The 22638-nt window shown below is 40.4% G+C and overlaps 1 protein-coding gene across 2 annotated transcripts in view; it reads right to left on the bottom strand.

Annotated features, from left to right (window-relative positions):
• Window positions 1–22638, bottom strand: part of prdm5 (PR domain containing 5) — a 40605-nt gene that overhangs the window by 298 nt on the left and 17669 nt on the right. For both annotated transcript variants that reach the window (XM_085348287.1, XM_085348288.1), the window contains exons 13-15: window positions 20702–20795; window positions 10200–10285; window positions 3424–3528 (exon numbers count right to left, since the gene is read on the bottom strand). In XM_085348287.1, coding sequence (XP_085204413.1) covers window positions 3424–3528; window positions 10200–10285; window positions 20702–20795 — 285 coding nt within the window. The remainder of the gene's footprint in view (window positions 1–3423; window positions 3529–10199; window positions 10286–20701; window positions 20796–22638) is intronic.

Genomic DNA, 22638 nt, shown 5'->3' with positions numbered 1-22638 from the left:
AAACGTCTCTTTTCTCCACACTGGTAGCAGGGGGAGGGGGGATGCACGCAACTTAACATCCATCTTAAATGAGGCACTTTACACTGTACAAATGACTTCAGGGCCCTCTATCAATCAGGATAATCCGCCAATGGCTGGCGTTCAGCTGCAGTTTAACATACAGCTTGGAGAATCGCAGCATGTGTCCTCCTCGCTCCATCTGCGAAGAACGTCAGCGCTATGAATTACATTCAGAAAATCTCACAGACAGCTTACATCTGTGGGTGAACGGCAAATATAGAAGCTATGAATGAAAACAGCAGAACCATCACATGATACCATTCCAATAGTTTATCAGGTGGACTTCCACATTTTCATTGATGCGCTATCATGTTGTCATTTATGTTGCTCCAGCAATCTATAAATCTGCTGCTGTGTCAGGAAAAATATTTTCAATTTTGCAAAGTGAAAGAAGGACAGCAGCTGATGAGAGCGAGAGAGAGAGAGGGGCCTCCACTTCTCATGGTATCCCAGATGTTGCTTGATGCGTCGACAACATTTTAATGCTGGTTTGACAGACGCTGCATTCAGAACCCCTCCAGCTCGTCTGGAAAATGTTCCTGGGACTGTGTGATCTCTTTGTCTGACTCAAAATCCACCCCAAAATAAAATCCACATGTTATTTCTATTATTTCTAATAGTTTATATGTTGAATTATTTCTTCCAAAGCTGGGAAAAAGGATCCAGATGAACGCTTGATGTTGCCGAGAGACACGTTCCAGTGATGCTTCACCGGAGATGAATGGGATACTGATTGTGTGTCCTCAAACGACAACTGTAGATGATTCTCAGTGAATATGGGCGCATATGCTGTTTTAGAATTCAATGATCTTGTGGATAGAGGATTAGTGGCGTGTTAAAGCTCAAATGATAATTTAGGAATCCAGACTGGTGCTTTAAGCTTTGTTTGAATAAGACATGCTTGGAATCTACAGTTACGAGCTTAAAGTACTCTGCGTGACTTCAGCGTCCACATCAAAAGTCAACAAAAACGGGATAACAGAAGTTGCATCAGTTTGAAATCTTCTGAGCTTTTGCCTTGAAGACTTTCAGCACAGGGAAAATCCATGCGAGTCGTATTATTATCATAGTTTTGGTTTTGTAGCAGTTTTAGTCAGTGTCTCTTTTTAGTTAGATCACTCACCTTATTTCTTAGTGTTGAGCTTTTTCCTGTATTTCCTGTGATTGTGTTGTTTTATTTTCTTTATACATAGTTTGCTCAATATTTGCTTCAACTTGAGCCCAATGGTAGCATTTTTAGGGTCTACTGTAACAGGCCATGTTTTTGTTGAACTTTAGGCTAAAATAAATTTGCATAAGAAATAAACATTCATATTTCACAAGACTAGAATGATTTAAATATGCATTATCAACTCCACATGGAAAACTAGTGTAAGCAACATGAAAACATGCCATGGTTTATCTTTATTATATAATGCAGGTTACTAATTCTTACTGTTTCTCATTTCATATCCCTGTAGCCATTTTTGGCAGGTGGGGGTCAGACAGGCCTCTGCCGCTGACCACCACCAAATTCACCCAGGATACAGCCAGCTTAAATGACTTAGTGGTCAAATATCCAACCAAAATTCTGCCAGAAGTTTGTTAATGGCTAACAAAACTGTCTTGCTAAAGGGCATTTAACCAAATATTAGGGGGGATGTATGTATATATTGCAGTGTGTATCTATACTTTTGACCCTGTGTGGATTAATTAAAATCCCCAATAAATTCAAATTTGTTTTTTAGTAATTAATAATATATTCTGTATAATCATTCCACCCTGGAGAAAGCACAGTTCAAAGAAGTCATTAAAAGCCCCAAATTAACATGACATTCAGGCTCGTGATGAGTGTATGGAAACTTCAGACCACAACTGTGGATGGATGGATGAATGATTTGCTGACGCTTGCTGAAGCAGTGACGCAACCCCTTTGTTTCTCTGCCGTGGCTGTCACATGATCCTACTGATATGTCTCTGTCACCTAATCCTCTTACTGTTTTATGTATGTTTATATTTATGTACCAAGTTGCTGCACTTTTTAATACATCAATGTCATATTGATGGCTCCATTGTGAAGGTAATATGAAGGTAATGAAAGCAAAGAAAATAGGGAGTTAAGGGAGTTGTCACATGGGAAAATGGACCTGCTTGATGAGTCGGTGAAGATTTGTGTCATGATTTCGCTTTCAGAGTTACATTCCTAATTTTGAAAAAAGGCATTTTCAGCTCCTGTTTGTTGTGTACTGACGAATAAACAAGAAACAGTAACTGCTTTTCATACTGAAATCCCTTGAAAACCTCACAATTATTAGGCAAGTTATAAATAACATCTCTTTTTCTGTGATTTCAAAGAGACTTATGTATATTTATTCACGATAGACATGAGAGATAATGATGTTCTTGGAAAGTGTTAGTCACACTAAACCAAAAAAATATGTGTAGCATCTGTGTGTACAGATTGGACTGTTATGACTAGCAGAAGCGGCTTACATGAATGAGTGTCTCTGTGACCAGGTCAAATCAACAGAAAAAGCTCCAACAAAATAACTTTCTTTTCAAAGTCTGTAAACCGTTGCTTGGGAATAAAAAAGCAATCGCAATGTTAATAATGTTTAAAGGTGTCCTGCAACCCAGACCCCTGTATTGTTTAGCCAGCACCATAGTTCGGCGAGTTCAACTTCCAGGACAGTTGTGGCTTTATAAATGAAAAACAGAAAACACAAAATTGGACAAAAACAAAAGCAGGGAGAAAAATTTTCCAAACACTAAAAACAAATTCTGTCGCGTGTTCTCTCCTCAATCTCTGAGAATAATTATTACTCCTGCAGCATTATAAGCAGAGAGTAATTTCTCCCTCTGATCCTCTAAATGTGTTTATGTGAATCAGCCCACTGGGCCCCTCTAAAGAAGAAAGATCGCTATCTGCCTCTAACTGAGCCCCAACTCTTCCACACATCTGGCCCTATGCCAGCAAAACAAGAAAGAACAGACAGTGGTTGATGGTACGGAGGACCAAAACCGCCAAATTTTTTTAAAAAGACCAATAAATTGTTTAAAATGTAATTAAATTAAGAATTAGATATGACATAAATTGATATTTCTGGTTTAACTTGTTTTTTGGGAAAATAAATGTTGTAATAACTCCCCCATTTATTTTCTTTTTGAGTAAATTTCCTTTGTATTTATTTTTATTAATTTTCCATTTCTGTTGTGATGCTCGCATCAGTCAACCAATAGACACAAAGTTGAAATAAATGATGAATAATTAGTTGAATTTATTTTTCTTTTAATTCTTTAGGCACATTTATAGCTATAATTAATTTACTGAGTCAATTTATATATTTTAGGCAGTTGCAGTGTTCCACAGAGCTGCGCACTCACATCACATTGAAAAGGCTTCTCTCCTGTGTGAGTCCTCATGTGCTCGTCCAGTCCTCGTTTCTGACTGAAGGCCTTGTTGCACTCGCTGCATTTATACGGCTTCTCCTGCAGTGAAAAACACACAAAGGCACAAATTTAAAGAGGGCACTTTGTCTGTCAGTGTACAGCAGAAAAATACATTAAACAATAATTCACCAGCTTTGGTCACATATGGACAAAATCTGGAGGGAAAAGTGTAATGACAGACATATGTACAAACAGGCATGCACAGCACAGTGGAAAACACAATAAGATGTGGAAACACATACATTCACCTTCACGCACTGATGTTTTCTCACTTCACACCACAGCGGTCTCCCTGTGCGTTTATGAAGATATGAAATGAAAGATTGTACAGTGCCTGCAGTAGAGAGGAAATGAGCACCATAGAGGCCATCAAAAACACATGGATTCCTCAAAAGAGAAAGGAAAACAAAGGAGAGAAAATCTCTTTGAACGCGTATCAGTGCACTGGCACTCTGGGGCTGTAGAATATCACTCCTGCGTCTCCACACCTCATCGGTTTACCGAAGAACAATCTATGCCTTTCGGAGGCCTGTCTCACTGTCAGTCAAAGCTGCTATATCACAGTGGGTGTGTTCACAAAAATCTCCCAAGTATGCCTGTGTGTGTATGTACAGTCGAACGGTAGGCGTGTGCTCCCCACTTCGAGGGGAAACGGCGGTGACACCTAAAAGACTTGAAGAGAAGTAAGACGCATGTAGATAGCGAGGAGCTGTTTCCCAGTGTCACTCTTTGGAAAGCTGTTTTTGACGAGTCTGGCTGATAGCAGCGACTCTACCCATTTAAAGCTTAGTTGTCATGGGAACAGGGTGAATGCAGGAAGTTAGGGTCCTGGGAAAGGCACTATCATGTGGGCGGGGCAAGGAGCGCCCAATGACACAGGACACAAAAGGAGGTAAAGATCAGGTCCACTGCATGAGCGGCTTTAAGTATGCAACAGTTTGTGTGAATGTGACTGAATAAAAGGGACGATAAAGCTGGATCTGTGTGTGTGTGTGTGTGTGTGTGTGTGTGTGTGTGTGTGTGTGTGTGTGTGTGTGTGTGTGTGTGTGGGCGAGAGACCGCCGTCTCAAGGAAACAAACTCTGTCTTGATCAGTGTGATGCAAATTTCCACTTAAACCTGCAGCCATAACAAGTTCACTTCTTTTTCCATCAGGGGAGGAGGGTTCTTCTATGAAAGACTGAAAAGGTCAGTGTTCAAAGGTCCCGAAACACATGGATGGACTTAGGTGATGTGGTGTACCCAGAATGCATCACTACGACCCCGGTAACATTGAACATCTGTACCTGGTGGCCTTCACTGTTCAGCAGCTGTTCCCCCTTTGACATCTGACCTGGCCATTCTTCTGGATCTGACCACTCTCCAAAAATGTGCACATCTATACATGCAAGGATGGAGTCTCGTTTAATTACTCCGACAGAGCACATCTTCTCGTATGACATTTGAAAAGCTGGTATTTGTAAAGCAGCATGCCAACGGCACGTTGTTGTACTCTATTAGGCTTCAGGCTCCAACCAGATATCAACAAACAGCCCATTGTAGGTTTGAATGGTTTTCAGACATGCTAGCAGCACGGCTCCAGGCTGTGTCAGTCTGCCAGTCTGTCTGCTTGGTTGTTTTTTTTCTCTCCTTTGATCGAGAACGGAATATCTTAACAAATACTGGATGGAGTGCCGTGTTCTTTTGTGCAAACATGCGCTGTCCTTTTTTGTCTAGAACCACAACAAGATTGTATTATTGTGGTTCACAGTGAAATGCCAAAAACAAGAAATCTCACCCAGGTCTTTATGATATTATGGCTTTAATCAATATTAGTCGGTCCAAAAAATTTGCAAAGGTGCAGTGTCAGCTTTGAGTTAATGTGCAAAAACTGACTTGATTAAGATGTTGCCCAGAAAACAAGGAGAAACTGAATGTATTCAACATCGTTCATTTTGTGGTTTAACTTAAAATTGTTTTAATTATAAAGGTGGTGACATTATCAAAATGACAAGCATAGCTCTAGCTTTTTCTTGATCTCTACTAGAGTAGCTTTGCATGATTAATTATTAAAGTTATTCTTTATTTATCTTTTGAATGGAAGATGAATCCGAAAGATAAATAATTCAGAACCAGGACACGCTGGAGAAATTATATCTCTTAGCTGGCTTGAGAGTGCCTGAGTGTAGCTCCTGGATGAGCTGGAGGAGATGTCCAAGGAGAGAAAGGTTGAGACCGGCACTGTTAGTGGATGGATGAATGCGTGTATGAATGAATGACTAATTGAGCTTGATGCACCCACTCAGGTCATCCGCTATCTTAAACAAACAGTTTTAACTCAACTCCATTTAATTTTATTCATTTTTAATTCTATCTATTTTTTTAATGTACTGTATTTCTCACATTAATTAACTGTACATTTACAGACCTCACTTTTTGAAACTTGGCCATGTTTAGTATGAGCATCCACACTGGCACAATACATATTAACAGAAACTAAAGAAAGGCATAATAGATCACCTCTGAGACTCACGCATGAATCAGGTAAAGCTTTTGCCTTTTGGGAAAAAGTGAAAGGGGCTAATTTCATGAGTAAACCTTAGTGTGACACATTAGTCTTATTAAACTTACATATAAAGCATTAGCATTTAGAAAATAGGAAACTGGGGAATTGGAAATTCTATTCCATATGGCTGAAAGATGACTGGCTAGTGTTTCTGTAACCACAGAACAAACAGCCATATCAGTTTTCATTGAAGATCAAAATTGTTTTAAAAATCCTTTAACTTCCAAAATATCGTCATCAGACGTGTTCCATTTTGGTTTGCAGATGATGTGGTTTGCGGTATAAACACAAATCACACAATCTCCAGTCACATCCATCTCACATCATCTGTACATTAACAGTGAGCTGCAGCTCTTTCAGCCAAATGACATTAATTTTTCTCAACAGTGACTTCATCTGCCTCTGCTGTGTGTAACTGTTCAGCCCATTTCTCCGAGCGCTGTGAGCGAAGGCAGACCTGGGACGCTGGGAACAAAACATCAGTCAGTTTAATCAGCTGCACGCTACAAAATCATACCTGCATGTTCTTACGGAGTCACAGCAACCTGGGCAGGTTACCTTCATTATCGGCACAGTGTAACAGAGCGATGTGCTCTGGACAGCATTAAAGAAGAACAAATCTTTGAAATTAACTATGCTGACAGGCTTCGATTGTCACAGTCAGAGTTGTATAAACTGATGATGGAAGTCTATGATGAAACGCATATTAGGTCTCATTCGTCAAAAGTGACACTAACGCACACATCCAGATGGTTACAAAGAGCGCATGGAAAGTGTCGCTTTGGCAGAGAACTTTAGTGGGTTGAGAAATGACGCAGGAAAATGAGCCGTGTCCCAGCACAGGAAATGACCTCATGACATTTAGAGGGAAGCCTACCTTTTCTTTTCTCCATCCCAAACATGGCCTCATTTTGCAATTACATGTTCACACCATAAAACAAATGCTTGTTATGAATTTTCTACATCCTCAAACAGCTGTGTCTGTTTATAATGAAGTAAAAAAAAAAATCTCTGAATGTGTTCAAAGCAAAGTGCAAGCATTATTTTTCCAATTCTCTCTCCTGTCTTCACTACACCACTGCTGCCTTTTTATCCATAGGCCTTACTGGACAAATTATGAAACTGGTGGTTATTGCCTTATAATTAAATTTACTGGGAAAGTCACATATGTTAGACACGGAGTTCTCACACTATCTTGCATTAGGCAAGGTGTGTGAGAGTTAATTCATTCTTCATGCAAACGCTGCACTTTACACAGTGGTACACAAAAGAAAAACCCAAAGTGTGCGCTCAAGGTAACCGTGGAACAGAGCCGGCATCCCATTCACTCTTTCTGTGTCTGCACCTATTCACTGTCTTATCATCCTTTATCTAATCCGTCTGAATTATGCATGGCAGGTCAAATGTCTATTAAGCAGACATCACATATGCTGATCTATTTACTTTTTGAGGTCAAAAAGAATAGTACCAGCCACCTGGTTGGCTTGTTAATAATATCAGTGAACCTAAAAAAAACCTCACAGACAGACAAGCAAAGATTATGTCTTCTGGAGAATGGCAAACCACTGACAGAGGTGTAATTATGCGTTAACTGGCAGCAGACAATGGCCTGACAAAGGCTACGTTCACACTGCAGGCGAAAGCGCATCAAATCCGATTTTTTTGATCCTATGCGACCCATATCCGATCATGGTGTGACAGTGTGAACGGCACAAATCCGATATTTTCAAATCCGATCTGGGTCACTTTCGTATGCGGTACTGAATCTGATACATATCCGATGTTTTAGAAAGCGACCGCTGTTTGAATGGTTATGTCGCATTAAATCCATCTTTTACGTCACTGACACAAGACAGACGCTAATTATCAGCGCCGGAGAAGACATCGTGAACGCTTCCTGGCCATCCCGTGTAGATGTTAGTGAAACTGTTGGGAAGACAACGTGAACATTTTATTTGTACTGTATAATCTGCAGATTCTGACAGAAATCACCAACTATCCTTTGAAGCACCGCTCCTCTCTAAAACAGCAATAAGGATAATTATTAGGTTATTTACATTATTATGTAAATAACAAAATAACTTAAAGCAAAAATTGGGAAACGTAAAGTCCAAAGTCTTTATATTAAGGGCCATCAGTTAAATAATACTGTTTGCTCTGGGTCTAAACAGAGCGCGTTGTGAGTGACGTCTTCTTTTGCGCATGCGGGCCGCTTTGAGCGTTCACACTAGAGCGCGTTTGCTGTCGCATTTTATTTGTAGTGTGAACAAGCAGACAAAAAAAATCGGACTTGATCAAAAAATCGGAATTGAGCATTAAGACCTGCAGTGTGAACGTAGCCAAAATCTAGCAAAGAAAGAATGTTAAGGTGTCTGATGGCCGGACGTGGAGCCACACAACTCTGAAGTTGGGCAAAAGATTTGCTCTGGGATGTAGCACTAAAATATACAGCAAGTGCTAACTAGGCCAACCAAGTGCAGCTTTTTCATGGAAATTTTTCTCTGGCCAACTTTGAGACAAACGACCACTGTTTCAAAACTACAGTGGAACCCCGACTTACGAAATTAAATCGTTCCCGAGGGTCTTTTGTAAGTCGAAGCACCCATCGCTCCTTTTGAGTGAACGATAGGCTATAGGCTAATTGCTAACTGAAACAACAATACTTCGTTCAAGTGGAACAGCGAAGCGCAAGTACGAAAGCCAAGGGGTTGTCACATGATTCGGAAGGCATTCTGGGCTCAGCCAATCAGAGCCAGCGGATTTCGTTACGTGGGCATTTTGCCGTAACACGGGCAGAAATATTGCTGTTAAGTGCCTTCGTAACTTGAATTTTTCATTAAATGGAAATGGGGTATTCATAAGTCGGGGTTCCACTGTATCACTAAATATAGACGGTATAAAAGGTAGGCATAGAGATGGTGGCTTCTCAGAATTAACATTCGGTTGCTGCCATGTTGGTTTTATTTTGTTTTGGACTTAAGTTACCTTATAGGCTAGAATGCTAATTTATCATTTACCGCTAGCTAACTTGGTTAGCAAGCTGCATTCATCAACTATGCAGGTACAACTCACACGCACACATATCAACTACTTGATAACAGGCTGATAAAACTGCACAATCTAGGGTGACCAGATCCTACAAACTAAAATGTTCGTCAAACCCTGTTTGTGTGGGACAAAGTTGGACACGTCAACAAGGCTGAAAGAGTCTGAAATGTTCATATCTAACCTAAAAAAACCAATAAGTTGTCCATTTTACCAGACAGTCCAAATATATTATTGCTGCTTTTCTGTTTAATAACACTTTTGGGTTTCAGTTTGAAAGTATCCATAGACTGACACACCTTTTTTGAGCCATATCTAAGAATTGTATCCAATTATGACACACATATGCCGAGTCTCCTCACACAGTGCTTTCCCTTGTGTAAAACTGAAAAATAACTTGTTGTTTCCATGATATTCAACAAAATCTGCACAGCTTTTTTGGTTATTTGGACATTTCCTTGGTGGCATTAGACAGACTAACTTTCTGACTATAATAAAAGTACTGGCAGTCTGTAGTACCCCTCAGCCTCCTAGTAGATGCACCTATAGTATAAACTTCCAAATTCAAGGTCACTTCCTTCTCGAGATGCTGCATTCACAAGATTTTGAGGAGACTTTGTATCTGACCTTAAAGTTGAGTTCATTGAGATTCAAACATGTCTAACATTTTTAGCTGATACACCTAAGGTATCAATTTAAAACTTCTATGTTGTTTTTTGCCCAACAGGGTGACAGCTGAGGGGTAAAAAGCTTTCCCTTTATAGGTAAAAGCCAGACTTTAGAAAAGTGCATGTGCTATAGAATGTCCCACATTTGAGAAAATTGGGGGGGATTGTCTCAAAATGTGGGATGGGACATATAAAGAAGGACATCTTTTGTTTGTGCCAGCCATAAATTAGTCATAAAAATACTACAAAAGGCAAAACAATACACGCAAACAAGGTAAAGGTCTGGAAACCGCTCTTTGGGCATCGCCATAATTCATCCACAACAGTCAGCTTTTGTCTGTGACAGCCAAGAGTATAACAGCTTCATTTCGTGTACAATGGTTAGTATTAACGAACAATACAAAACTAGGAAAGACAGGAAAGAAAAATTCAGTAAGAAATGGAAAAACTTACACGAGTGTGTGTGCGGATGTGCATCTTCAGGCCATCGTTCTTGCTAAATGCTTTGTCACAGTAAGGACACTGATATGGGCGCTCACCTAGGAAAGGAACACCATAATACATCATATATGTATATGAATTTGATATGGCATCACAGAGGAGTAAACAGTTTTTGAAACTCGTACGTATATCAGTAAGGCATCACTTGTAAAGAACCCCACAAAGAAAATATGAAAGAACACGTATGCTGCTCACTTTAAGGCTAGCGCTAGCAGCACAGAGGTCGGGAGATACAGCTACCATCAGTGCAAGAACTAGTGCAGTTAGTTCTTGCACATGCAAATAAATGGCATGAAAGTAACTACTTTGTGTACAGCCTTTAATTGGGACCATCAAACATGTGACTAATCTGGCCCAGTGGATGGCTTTGGAAACTGTGAAAACTACAGTGGAGTCATCAGATATCGACAGGTTCATTTGCCTAACTTGTGATTGATTTTAGCTGACAGGAGTAGAGTAGCACCAGGTGTTGTCTTCTCATGCTGTAGCTCATGTGCGTCTAGGTTAAATATGCTGTTTATTTGAAGCTCTTCTGCATACCTTGATTGTAACATGTGGTTATTTCAGTTGCTGTTGCCTGGCTATTAGCTAAAAGCAGTCTAACCATTCTTCCTCTGACCTCTGACATCAAGAAGGCATTTTCACCCAGAGATTTAGTCTTTTTTAGACTATTCTCTGTAAACCCTAAAGATGATTTACAGTAAAATTCGTAGTAGATCAGCAGATTCTGAAATACTCAGACACCAAACAGCCATGTCATGTTTAACCTCCTAAGACCCCAACTCTTACATGGCATGCATTTTTAAATTCTCTTTGCTATTTGGGCTGTTTGGGACCTGATGAATGTAAAAACAAAGAATTTCCAGATTTTTTTTTTTTTTACCTGATTTTTGTCTCTGAGAAAAATGAGATCCACATAAGAGGACATTCATTTGAAATTTCAATAGAACAGTGGCAGTAAAATGTCCTCGTAAGTGGATATCAGGCCGTTGTAGAGCAAAATTTAGTATTTTGGTCTAGACATCCCAAAATGTGATGTCCACATTTGTCAATGCCAGGTCCTAGGAGGTTAAAATCATTTAAATCACTTTTTCCCCATTCTGACCATTTCTCGACGCTGGGTTTGATGTCTAAAACTACCCCTGCTTATTCATATATTCTGCTGCCTTTGTCCTATTCAGTAAACTGTGTTTTTGTCCTGCCCCAATACAAATTTGACCTGGTTACTGGTGAAGAACTTCTCATTCATTGTGATGCACACTGTCTTTCCACTGCAGAGCTAAAGCTTGTGTTGGCTCGCTATCTTAGCTTCAACTGGCCAACCATTTAGGAGCACATCACAGGCAATGTGGCTTCTCTTGGTTGGATCAAAAACATTTAAGCCAACCTCCTGCAGATCCTATCTGAGCACACACCGCTGATGACAAAGAGAAAGTGACAAGCTGTCAGTCAAACGGTTCACTGACACATGGATCTGTTTACCTTGCACTGATCGACGGGCCAGATAAGAGTCACAGAATGGATTTCTAATCTATAGAAGGGATATGAGGTAACCTATACGACTGTGCTGAAATTAAAGATTCTGACAGGATAATACAGTACAAAAACTGACAAAAAATGCAGGTTCCATTATTGCCTAATTTAATTCATACTCTGCAAACTAAACATTAAATTCACCCCTATGTCTAGAAAACAGATACATCAGGAAATCACAGTGATCAGGATTTTTTTTCTCCATGTGAAACTTGGCTGAATTTATATATATATATATATATATATATATATATATATTTCTGCCCGCAAGTGCTCACAGTACTATTTAATGAAACGCTATCAAAAACAGATACCTAAAGCTACACATTTGTTGTTCATTTCTTCACTACAAGCATCTAATTTCTTATCAGCTTCACAGTAATCTCTCTTTAGTGAATAATTGTTGAACAGGCAAGCAAGGAATTTTATTGATGGGGGAGATGTTTTACCCCTTTAAGTAATAAGGTTAATTAGCCGTGTTTCCGTGGGATTCAAAATGCAGAGATGCTTATTAAATCAGAAAATCCATCTCGGGAATAGACGAGTAATATTATCCTACCGCTATAAACAGGACTGTGTTGGGGTGATTTTGTGCTTCTGTTTCTACCATTAGGTCCATCTCTGTTTCAACAATGAAAGCTTGGGCAAGGTATGGCAATTTTTTTATATTATTTTCTAAAGACTAAGTTACAAAAACAGAAGGTCGAGGGCTTTATTCTTAACACATCCTACAAAGCCTGCATCTTTCAACATTAAAGCTACAGCAGCTGTCATGTGCAAAACATACAAATTGGGCTCTAAACACACCATAACCCCACCCACCCATCCGCAAGACAGCTTTAAAGAGGCATGAGGAAGAGCGCTCTAGTAATACAACGTGTAACCTCAGGTTGGTGTGCAAAGGATTTATGTGACATATGTGAACTGATTACACGTACTGAAACATGTGCACGAGGGCAGCTCGGCATTCTGTCCCAAAATCCCCTTCTGAGCAATTTCAGCCTCTAGGAGGCCTTTTGTTGACAAACAGGAAAATCTGAATCCCAGATGTGTTTTCAGACAAACCCTATGTCTTATGTAGCATGTGTGGTATCAGGTTAAGGCCCAGCGCTAGCCTTGGGGAGTCCTGGGGAAGGCATTAGTGTGCTAATAGCACCAGAGCACAGAGTGCTAGTGTACTCTGCAGCTTGGATCACATCCCTCCCAGGAGCTGGCTATTGTCAGCAAATATACAGCACAGACAACCACACCCTGCTAACACTGAGTGTTGCTACAAGTGCATACCAATTCACCTACTTAACCTATACATTGTTTGGTTCTGAACATGTGTGTTTCATCAAGAAACTACAAACAGATTAATTGATGGTATCCAATATTTTAAAAAGAGGTCAGTAATAAATATGGTCTCTTCAAACACCCTACTCAAAATCAGTTCTGTTCAACAGTCAAGGCTTTTCCAGGGTTTCAGTCTGATTGGACTAAAACAAGAACCCCTCAATCTCTTAGCGGAACAGGAAATAAACAAATGCTACTTGGAAACCAAAGCAGTAACTTTGGAACATTGGTCTCTATTATTCAGCGTCTGTTCTGCCGAGTGTTACTGTAACTAGAAACCCTCCACTTATTCTCCAGATTGAGCCAGATTGTTTGGGGATTATGAGGGGTGGCTGCAGCACTGAGCCAGGGCTTTATGTGTGTGGAGATGGTAACTGATTTAGCATGTGCTGAAACAGTACACCATCTCTTTGACCCTGGATGTCTCCCCCAGCCCCCTGCTGTGGCCCTCACACTCCTTGTCTGCTAATCGATCCGTTTGGCACCCCTCGTGCGTTGTATATGTGTGCGCATACGGCCGTGTATCTGGTTAGCAGATGGTCGGCTTTGTCGTTTTGCCTGCCGCACGGCGTTCGTGTTATGGAGAATGCTTTGTAGCTTCGGGGCTCCAGTCTGAAAGACATTAGCGCTGTCCATCAGAAATTAATTCCTGGCTTCCTCCAGTTTGGGGGAGACAGTGGCCCTCCGCTGTCCTTCTCTCCGCTCTGTGCCACATGCCGACAGGGGCCAGGGAGGTAACGTGATATCAGTGTGTTAAAGATGATAAGAGATTGCCTTTGATGAGCCATAGGAACGTCCAACAACTTTTACACTTGACCTTTCCATTATAGCAAAGGGCTCAGAAGTTTTCACCACTTCCTCAAACAATTCGCTCAAAGTACCATACCAAGGTACCTCTATCGAGACGAGTCCGTGCCTGAGCCTCGCCACACATGGTGCAGATCTGATCCAGACGTACCTCAAAACCAAGCCCTCAATCCAAATTAACCATCTCAACACCCATGCAACAGTGACGTACTATTCATCATCGAGACAAACAATAATTCACTACATGGTGATTTTGCTTTACAAGATTGTAACCATGACCACAGTCAAGACAAACAAAGTCATCTGTACGTAAATAGGTTCAGTGATTCCAGAGTTCTGCCAGATGTCAGTTCAGGGGCAGCTGTTCTGGCGTGAGACCGCTACAAGCTGAAACGTGTAGCTTTAAAAACATCAAAATATGGGCTGCATATAATTACTATAAAAAATGATACCATGATCAAGACAATTAGTAACCTCCAAGCTGTGCCAGCAGTATGGATAGTATGAGTTAAAACATTATAGTATTACTATGTGTATTGCTTCTAATATAATTTGTGGTCTCGCTGAGAAACTTATTTGTACAAAGAACAGAGCCTTTCTTATCTTGTGCCAGGGGGCAATCTCTATTACAGCAACCCAGTGTTTAAAAAAAGCACATTGAATATTAGTTTTCTGGCACGGCCATCTGTGTAATTATACAAATGTTACAAAACTCAGGTGGCAATGATTTACCAACGTTATACAGAGCACACAACTGCAGCGCACGCCTCTGAGTAAATGCTAGCATTTACTGGCCCTTGCTCTACATCTGTGGAAACCATATACAGAGAGCTGTATTTACATTATCTACTGTATACAACCTGTTAATATTAGAATGCAGTGTTTGGCACTAATGATTATCTGGTGGCCTGCATGGCTGAGATCTCAGGCTTTTCAAATTGTCGGCGTGGCAGGGTTTATCAAGCTGTTAAACATGATGACATTAACAGGTTATTTGTATGTAAATGTGCTTAATGAAAAGAGTAATCTCCATAAGCAGATACACGCCTGTGAATACAAAGTATCTATTTGTAGCCTGTAGTGTGAGTTCTACTGACCAATCACGATTAAGTTGCATGGAGACGCACAATATGTGCGGTGAGCAAAAGAGGGACTGTGATTGTCAAAATGTAACCGCACACTGATTGGTTATTTTCTGGCAATGATTTAAATATAACAATACAGCAACATTTATAACAACAGGTCAAACAGGAAGCTTTGACCACTGATATCAAAAACCTAAAAGTTGTCCCCAGAGACTAAGTTAGCAGACTAGATTACTGGCTCTCAGATTGTGGAAATAGATATAAGTCATACAGTAGAAAAGCTACAGTAAGCTGAAAAAATGTAATGTTATTGATGTTTTGTCACTTAAGCCTTAATTAATATCTATTATCAGCATGAGGGGCTAAAGTCAAGCTTCTGTTTAGCGAATCATTTTCATATTTTTAATGTGGATTATTAAAACATACACAAATGCATATAACCAGACGGTGCGCACACAAAGCCTGGCAGTGATTTAATCTATTTAGATCTAATTTATCCAACCAGATGACACAAATTAAAGCTAAAACTACAAAGATGAAGACAGCTATGGTGGTTTGATGCTTTTCTTAGTTCTCTGAACCGAGCTGCACCACAACCAGAAAATATTTTTTTTTAAGAAAAGGAGCTCTAAGAAAGATCCCTCTCTTACAAATAACTTGACTATTTGTTTTCTTTAAGCCGTACAAGATGATGCTTAAATTAGAAATCTGATTAGAGTAATCTTCTCTCCAATGTCTCTCTGTGTGCTTAACCTTGTTCTGTTCCAGTACTTGATTAATCTAAGGGTATTTAGGGCTAATGTGTTCCTTTTAACCCAATCGTGCTAGGTGACACATAGTGGTGTTGATGCATCCCATCTCATTTAAACAGGACTTATTGCGCTCACTTATAGCTCCAACAACAAGAGTAGTTTTACATGATTTTCAGTTCAAATTAATCCTTATTTATCTTCTGCTGTTCCCTGGCGTGCTGCAGCCACCCTTTAAATCCTTGTTTGTGGTCACCACATTAGTTGTTGCATGTGAAAACTATAATGTCTGTAACTAAGATAAAGATCTCTGCATCAGCAGTGGTATAGGAAAAGAGAAAGATGAAACAGGAAGCAAGATTATTCCATGTTTGTTCCGAGTTTTTTTTCCTCCTCACATTCTCAGGATGTTTCCAACTATGTAATCTGGGAATCTCTAGGCACCTACACTGATAGATAATTGAAACTACGATAAATAACAAACTGGCTGCAGCATTTGTAAGGGTGACAACGGCAACAATAAACGTTCCTAAACGCCAACCTCCCTTTAAAGACATGTCCACACTAATACGTTTTCGTTTGAAAACACATCTTTTTCTCTCCGTTTTGGCCTTCCACACTGAGACGGCGTTTTTGGTCAAGGAAAACTGAGCTTTTTGAAAACGCTCCCAAAAGTGGATACATTTGAAAGCTGTTTTCGTGTTGCAGTGTGGATTGTGAAAAACGGAGGCTTTCAAAAACGATGACGCATTTTAGTCATATGATGCAGTCATGTGACCAATTCAACTAAGATGGCGGACGGCATTGTACGGCAGTTGTTTTGTTTTTTCCCCATTTTTCTCAGCCCTATTAAAGATTGATATCAGTTTGTACATGCTCCTCATAGCTTTTCTTCAAAGAAGACGGAATGTTAATTTCAGTGTATTTGGTACGTCTCCCAGTCTATATTCTCACTCGCTTTTGCAACTTTGTACTCTTGTGTTACTCGCAGCAAGAACTCCACCTCATTGTCAGTCTATTTAAAAAACTCGGTGCTTTTCCTCGACATTTTTCCGTGATGTTTCAAAGAGCCGGAACATAAATAAACGGCAGACTGAAATGAGGCAGGTCGAATCATCTTACGTTTCATGCATCCGCGGGGAAAGTAAGTGTTTTCAGTCGTTTCAGTGTGGATGAAAAACTCTTCAGAAATGACTGAAAACGATAGTGTGGACGTGGTGCATTTTTAGACGAAAACACCTTTTTCAAATTTATCCAGATTAGTATAGGCGTAGCCTAGGTCATCTTTCTTTGGATGGGCTACCTCTATCGCATGGCTTCTGCAAGCAGAACATCATTCCTCACTCTTAATTGGGAATGGAAACTTCTGAAATCTTGTACATATTCAAGCCAAAATCTTACGCAGAACCTTGAGCACACGGGTGCTGTTTAAAATGTACCCCAAAAATCCCACTAATTGACATCAAATAGAGCAAAACGGCAAGCATTTAGAGCACCTGAAGGCTCATGTTTTAGCTCACAGGGGATCCTTTGCACATAAGCTGACATCACTATTTAAAACTGGCCATTTTTACTGAGCACACACTATGTATGACAGAAAATGTGGAAAAGTCAGGTCAGCTTTAAAGCTCATGTTTTGTTGTCTTCTTTCTTCTTGTTAAATTTAATTAAAAATGTGCTTGTAATTAGTTGGTTATGTGGGTGATTATGAACTTAATTTTACAACACAATTTCCTTTATGGTCAAAAAGGAATGGTACACTGGAGACCAGTGCACGTGTCAAAAGTCTGACTGTTGGAGTGTCATTTTTAAAGGGTTAAAAATGACACTCCAATTAGTTGTTACGCAGCTCATGGGCTTACACTGCTCGTTGCCAACTTGAAATGTCCTATGATGTCAGTATAACAGCAAGTCACTGGGCTCTGTCAACATTTTCCCTTGGCACAAATAATTTTCATGACCCCACTATGGTTATTCACCACTTCATGGCACACGTGGTGGGAAAATCTGCTCTCACTGAGCTGTGATGTGGATTAGAACATATTCACTCCATCACAGGGCCAAACAGAATAATTTAGAAAATGATAGAAACATCCATCATGACTACAGACTTCTACAGCGTCCTCATCCAGCTTTTTGACAGCTCGCATTTTATGGGTGATCTCATAAAGGGTGCTCTGTGAGAAGATGCCTGTCTTTGTGGCACTAAAACTAATTTGCCCAACATGATGTTCTAACAAAATTAAACTAAAACTAAATCCAAGTCACATATGCGCTACATCTCTTCCAAAACATTTTATGCTCTCAGGTTGATTTTCTTTCAATTTTCCCTTTAATCCATTTCACACTTTTTCTATCCTCGTTATTCGCCTGTTTCTCTCATAATGCTCCGTAGTGTTTGATGGTAAAGTGATACGGGACGGAAATCTCCAAGGAATCCTTACAAAGTCCTCTGTGTTTAGCAGGTAAACAATCAATGCTGTCTTTTTCCTGTGAAGCAGGAAAGACAAACAAGATCAAGCTTTCCCGCCTTCCATCCAGGGGAGCTGCCGATTTACAGGCATCTAACTCAGCTAGTGGCCTTCTTAGGAGATCACCCATGGAACAGAAAGCGGTTGTGGAGATCTGTACTTACACTAACAGGCTCATTTTATCTATATATTCACAGATGAGCTACATGAGCTGTGTGAAATCACTCTTCACTGTGTGAGAACAAGATGATTCTTGTTAGTGTTGTCGCTCAGGGAACGACTCACGCTGTTCACCAGAGCTTTTTTTTTTTTCCCTTTTGCCCAAAAACACAACAAATAACAACAACAACAAAAAACCCGGCCTATAGAATGAGGGGACAGATTTACAGCTAGTCGGGGTCAAGGGTCATCCGGCTAGATGCTTTCTTGGAGTGGTCTTTTCTCTCTTTCCTCCTTTCTTTCTTTTAGGTGTCCCCTAGGCTCCCACCCCTCCCCCAGCATTCCTCTCTTTTGTTTATTCTATATAAATACGATCAGACTGGGCTGCAGACCACACTGGTATACATTCACCCTTTCTGTTGGTTTGTCCTTCGCACATACACATGTACGCAAACACACAAACACAGCGCACGCACACACAGATACAAAGGGGGCTGTTGACAAAGCGTGGTACGCTTGTCTGTGGATGGCAATTCAAACATACATCAGGTGGACAGAAAGTCTAACAGGCTTCCACAAATATTCCTAAATTTGAGGAGCTAACGCTACAAGGAAGATGAAGCTTTAATGGGTTTAAACATTGATTACATTAGGTAGGCTTCATAAAAAACTGCATTTACTGAGTTTAAGAGGCTTACTACAGGTAAGGCTCAAATAGACAGACAACAATAAGAGGACACGGCTGAGGAAAAAATAGCAGTGGATGAAGTTTAAGTTGGAGTGAGGAAAAGAAGATTTCCAGAGACAGACAGAAAGAAGAAGAGGGAGTGAGGCCAAGAAGTGTGTGTGTGGCCGTGCCAGGTCTCTGCACCAGTCTGTTGGTAAGGAAACGCACAGGAATGTGTAGCTTTCCAGTTTAAGGCAGTTTAATGAACATGCAGGGCTTTATTTTTGTGGTGGTGCAAAGGATAGTGCAACCAGCGCTCCAACACGTTGCCATTTTCTAACATTAAAATGCACTCCGTCTCACTGCTTAGATGTAACATGTGCAGAGCGAAGGTGGGAGGACAGGAGCGTTTGGATCTACAGGATCTACGGATACTACGAAGAACAAACGAGGAACGGGTCTGTTTGTGAGACAACATCTATCTCGTGTGGGTGCATTCGATATAAAGCCACAGCAAGCAGATTATAAGACATGTCATTTGTTAATTGTGCACAAAAATAACTACAAGTAGTGGTTTTATGAGAATGTATGTGCTAGACTAATTCTTGGCTGTGAACATGGATAACATAAACAAAACATGTTCAGTTGGTGAACTTTGCAGGTGCTTATTGTTGGATTTTGTTACCATGAGACGGTGCCAGGCTGTTTGTCCTTAACTCCAGGGTTTATGTATGCTCAGCTTAGCTACCCAGCTGTTGGTTGTAGCTTCATATTTAACTACAAACACGAGAGTGGTTTTGATCTTCTCATCTAACTTTGCGCTCAGAAAGTAAAACCATAAAATATGTGCATGATGTAATGCTTTTTTGCTATTTTCTGCTTTTTTTAATTACTTCACATACGAGTGACCTAGAAGATGGATTCATTTGCAGAAATCCTGACACCAAGTCATGCATGTGAAGATAATAAACAGCTACAGTGTGAACTCTGTTTTCACAATCTGACTTTAAAGCACATTTATATGATCTCCCAGGACATGCAACTCTATGGAGCAAGTTCTGCAAGGTTACATTTCCCACCTTCTTCCCAAATGGTATCACGTATGCCCAGTAATCAAAACTCTATGGACTCTCCTGCTTGCATTTGCTCCCTACCAGACTGCCTTTGTACTTCACAGGAATTTGCTTGTGGCTTGATTTTTATTCTAGTTTTTTCCTTGTGTATTTTTCCCACACAGTTCCCTGTTTCATCTCATTCTGGATTTAACCTTTTGCCTGCTCTTCGCTTGGATTCCTTGCTATGCTAGCTGTCAACCTGCGTATGACTTCAGCCTGTTGATTAAGCATTTGCGTTCTGAACAAGCACACACTTGCCTCTGATGTCCTGCTTTAAGGCGCTCGCCTCTTCTTCCAACCAATTCAGGAATAACGTTGGTAACAAATTTCCAACCAAACACTTTAAATAAACACTAACCTTTTTAATATAATCATAAATAAAGTAAATGAAACAAAGTTCAGTGAAATGAAAGCACTGCAAATTAATCAGTTTGTACTAATCTGAACTGATATGTTACTCTGCAACTTCCAATGCAGGTGCAGCGGCTGTAAAGTCGATTTAACAAAGCACTGAACCACGGAGGGCCGCTGACCTGTATGGCTGCGGATGTGGACCCTTAGCGTGCCGTTGCTGGCGAACTTTTGCCCGCAGTATGGGCAGATCTTCTCCTTCTCCCCCGTGTGTGTCTGGCAGAGAAATGATAAAAGAGACATATGGTGGATGTTAAGGAAAAAATTTAGAAAATTCACATTTTAACATCTTTGCTACATTACAAAGTAAAATGTGATCAATGGTAATAACTGGATTTCAAAGTCAGAACATGTGTCCATAACCAAGTTATCAAAAAAGATAATTAAGGGGCTTTTTTTCATACTCGGGTCTTAGAATACATCTGTTCAACCAAACACTCTCAGATTTTAGTGCTTTTTTCATTTGGTAAAAGCAACTCCAGAACTATATGACTGTGTCCAGAATAAACAAGTTCTCATAATGCAAGTAAATGGAGATGCTCATGTTCACATGACAGTTGATTCTGCAAGCTTGCTGGATCAAAGAATTCAGACGATACACATTTGCCAGGGTCCAAAACCCAAGAGACCTTTTCTTCTCCCTCTTCTTCCTCTCCCTTCACCTCCCAGCTGTCCACCGTGGTGAGTTCCATGGACCCATAAGGGCCGCACATGCAAACAGAGAAGAAGAACATGTGGCAAGAGTGCACTAGCTCCTCTACCTTTCCCCACCCTACCCCCCTCACTCCGCTCCTTGCTGAAAAGTACACTCTAAATTCTTCCTGCTGGCCTGTTGTAAATTCCCGAGAATAATCGTGAGTATGAAAGGCTCAAACTCAGAGCGACAGTTTCAACAGCAGTACAACAATGCAGGAACACCTCCTCTCTGCCCCCATCCTTTCCTCCGTCACCCCACTGTGTCCCTCTGACACCTCTGGTGTTTCGTTACAAAGGCTCCATCCACACACACACACACACACACACACACACACACTCAGTCTCGCACAAACAAGCACAAACAAATCCATTTATATGAACACATGCATCCCAGATGGAGCAATGTTGCATTATTTAATACAAACAGAGAAAATACAATTCATATTCTACCTTTATAAACAGACAGCCCGCAGTGACGTCTGCGATTTCACATGGGAACATCACGTCTCAAATCACAAACGTGCAATTGGCTGGGGATTTCTTTTATGACAATGATTTTTATGTCTGTATCTATTCAGAGTAACCCGGCAATTTTCATTCATCTGTACATTCCTCCAGCATGCCACTAAAAGAGATAAGATTGCAAAACACACATTGTGTGCACATACATGCTTTCACGCACACACACAAGCGCACACACCCCCTATGTAGAACCTAAATTCAGGCTCACTGAGGATAAAGTATTTACTGTAATACAAGAGAGCTCAGTGAATCCGCTGTCCTGTTCTGCCAGATATGTACATTACTGTTCATTTACATAAGCTACCATTACACACACACACACACACACACACACACACACACACACACACACACACACACACACACACACAGAGTAGTGCTTGAGTCACCCTTCATTTCTTTATATTCTGCTTCAGAAAATGGGAACTAGGGGCAGCAATGTATTGAAACATATAAAAACATCAAAGGAAATAAGGCAAAAATTCTAATGAGCTTCAAAGTCAATCTTTCTGTGACCACTTTCATTCTTTAACGCAGCCCAGACTCTCTTAGGCAAGCCTTTAAGTAGTCTTCAGGAATAGTTTTCCCGGAGGACATTCAAAGCTTTTCTTTAGATTTTGGGTGGTTTTTATTCCATTTTCTGTCACTGCTTCAGTAATGGGGAGGCCAGTCCATGACTTATAATGTTCCATTGTGTGTTCCAAGGTATGTTTTTACTGCACTGGCACTTTGTTTGGGATCGTTGTCATACTGATAAATGAAGCTGTTGCCAAACAGATGCTTTCCTCATGGATAAAAATCTGATTTAGGCAAGATTCCCAAACCACTGGCTTAAAAGCAG

This window comes from Diplotaxodon limnothrissa, linkage group LG23 (genome assembly GCF_057381915.1).
Source record: "Diplotaxodon limnothrissa isolate DT_005_m linkage group LG23, D_limnothrissa_male_GT1.1, whole genome shotgun sequence".
NCBI classification, from domain to species: domain Eukaryota; kingdom Metazoa; phylum Chordata; class Actinopteri; order Cichliformes; family Cichlidae; genus Diplotaxodon; species Diplotaxodon limnothrissa.
The sequence above is the reverse complement of the archived record's forward strand: the minus strand, read 5'-3'. Positions and strand labels throughout refer to the sequence as shown.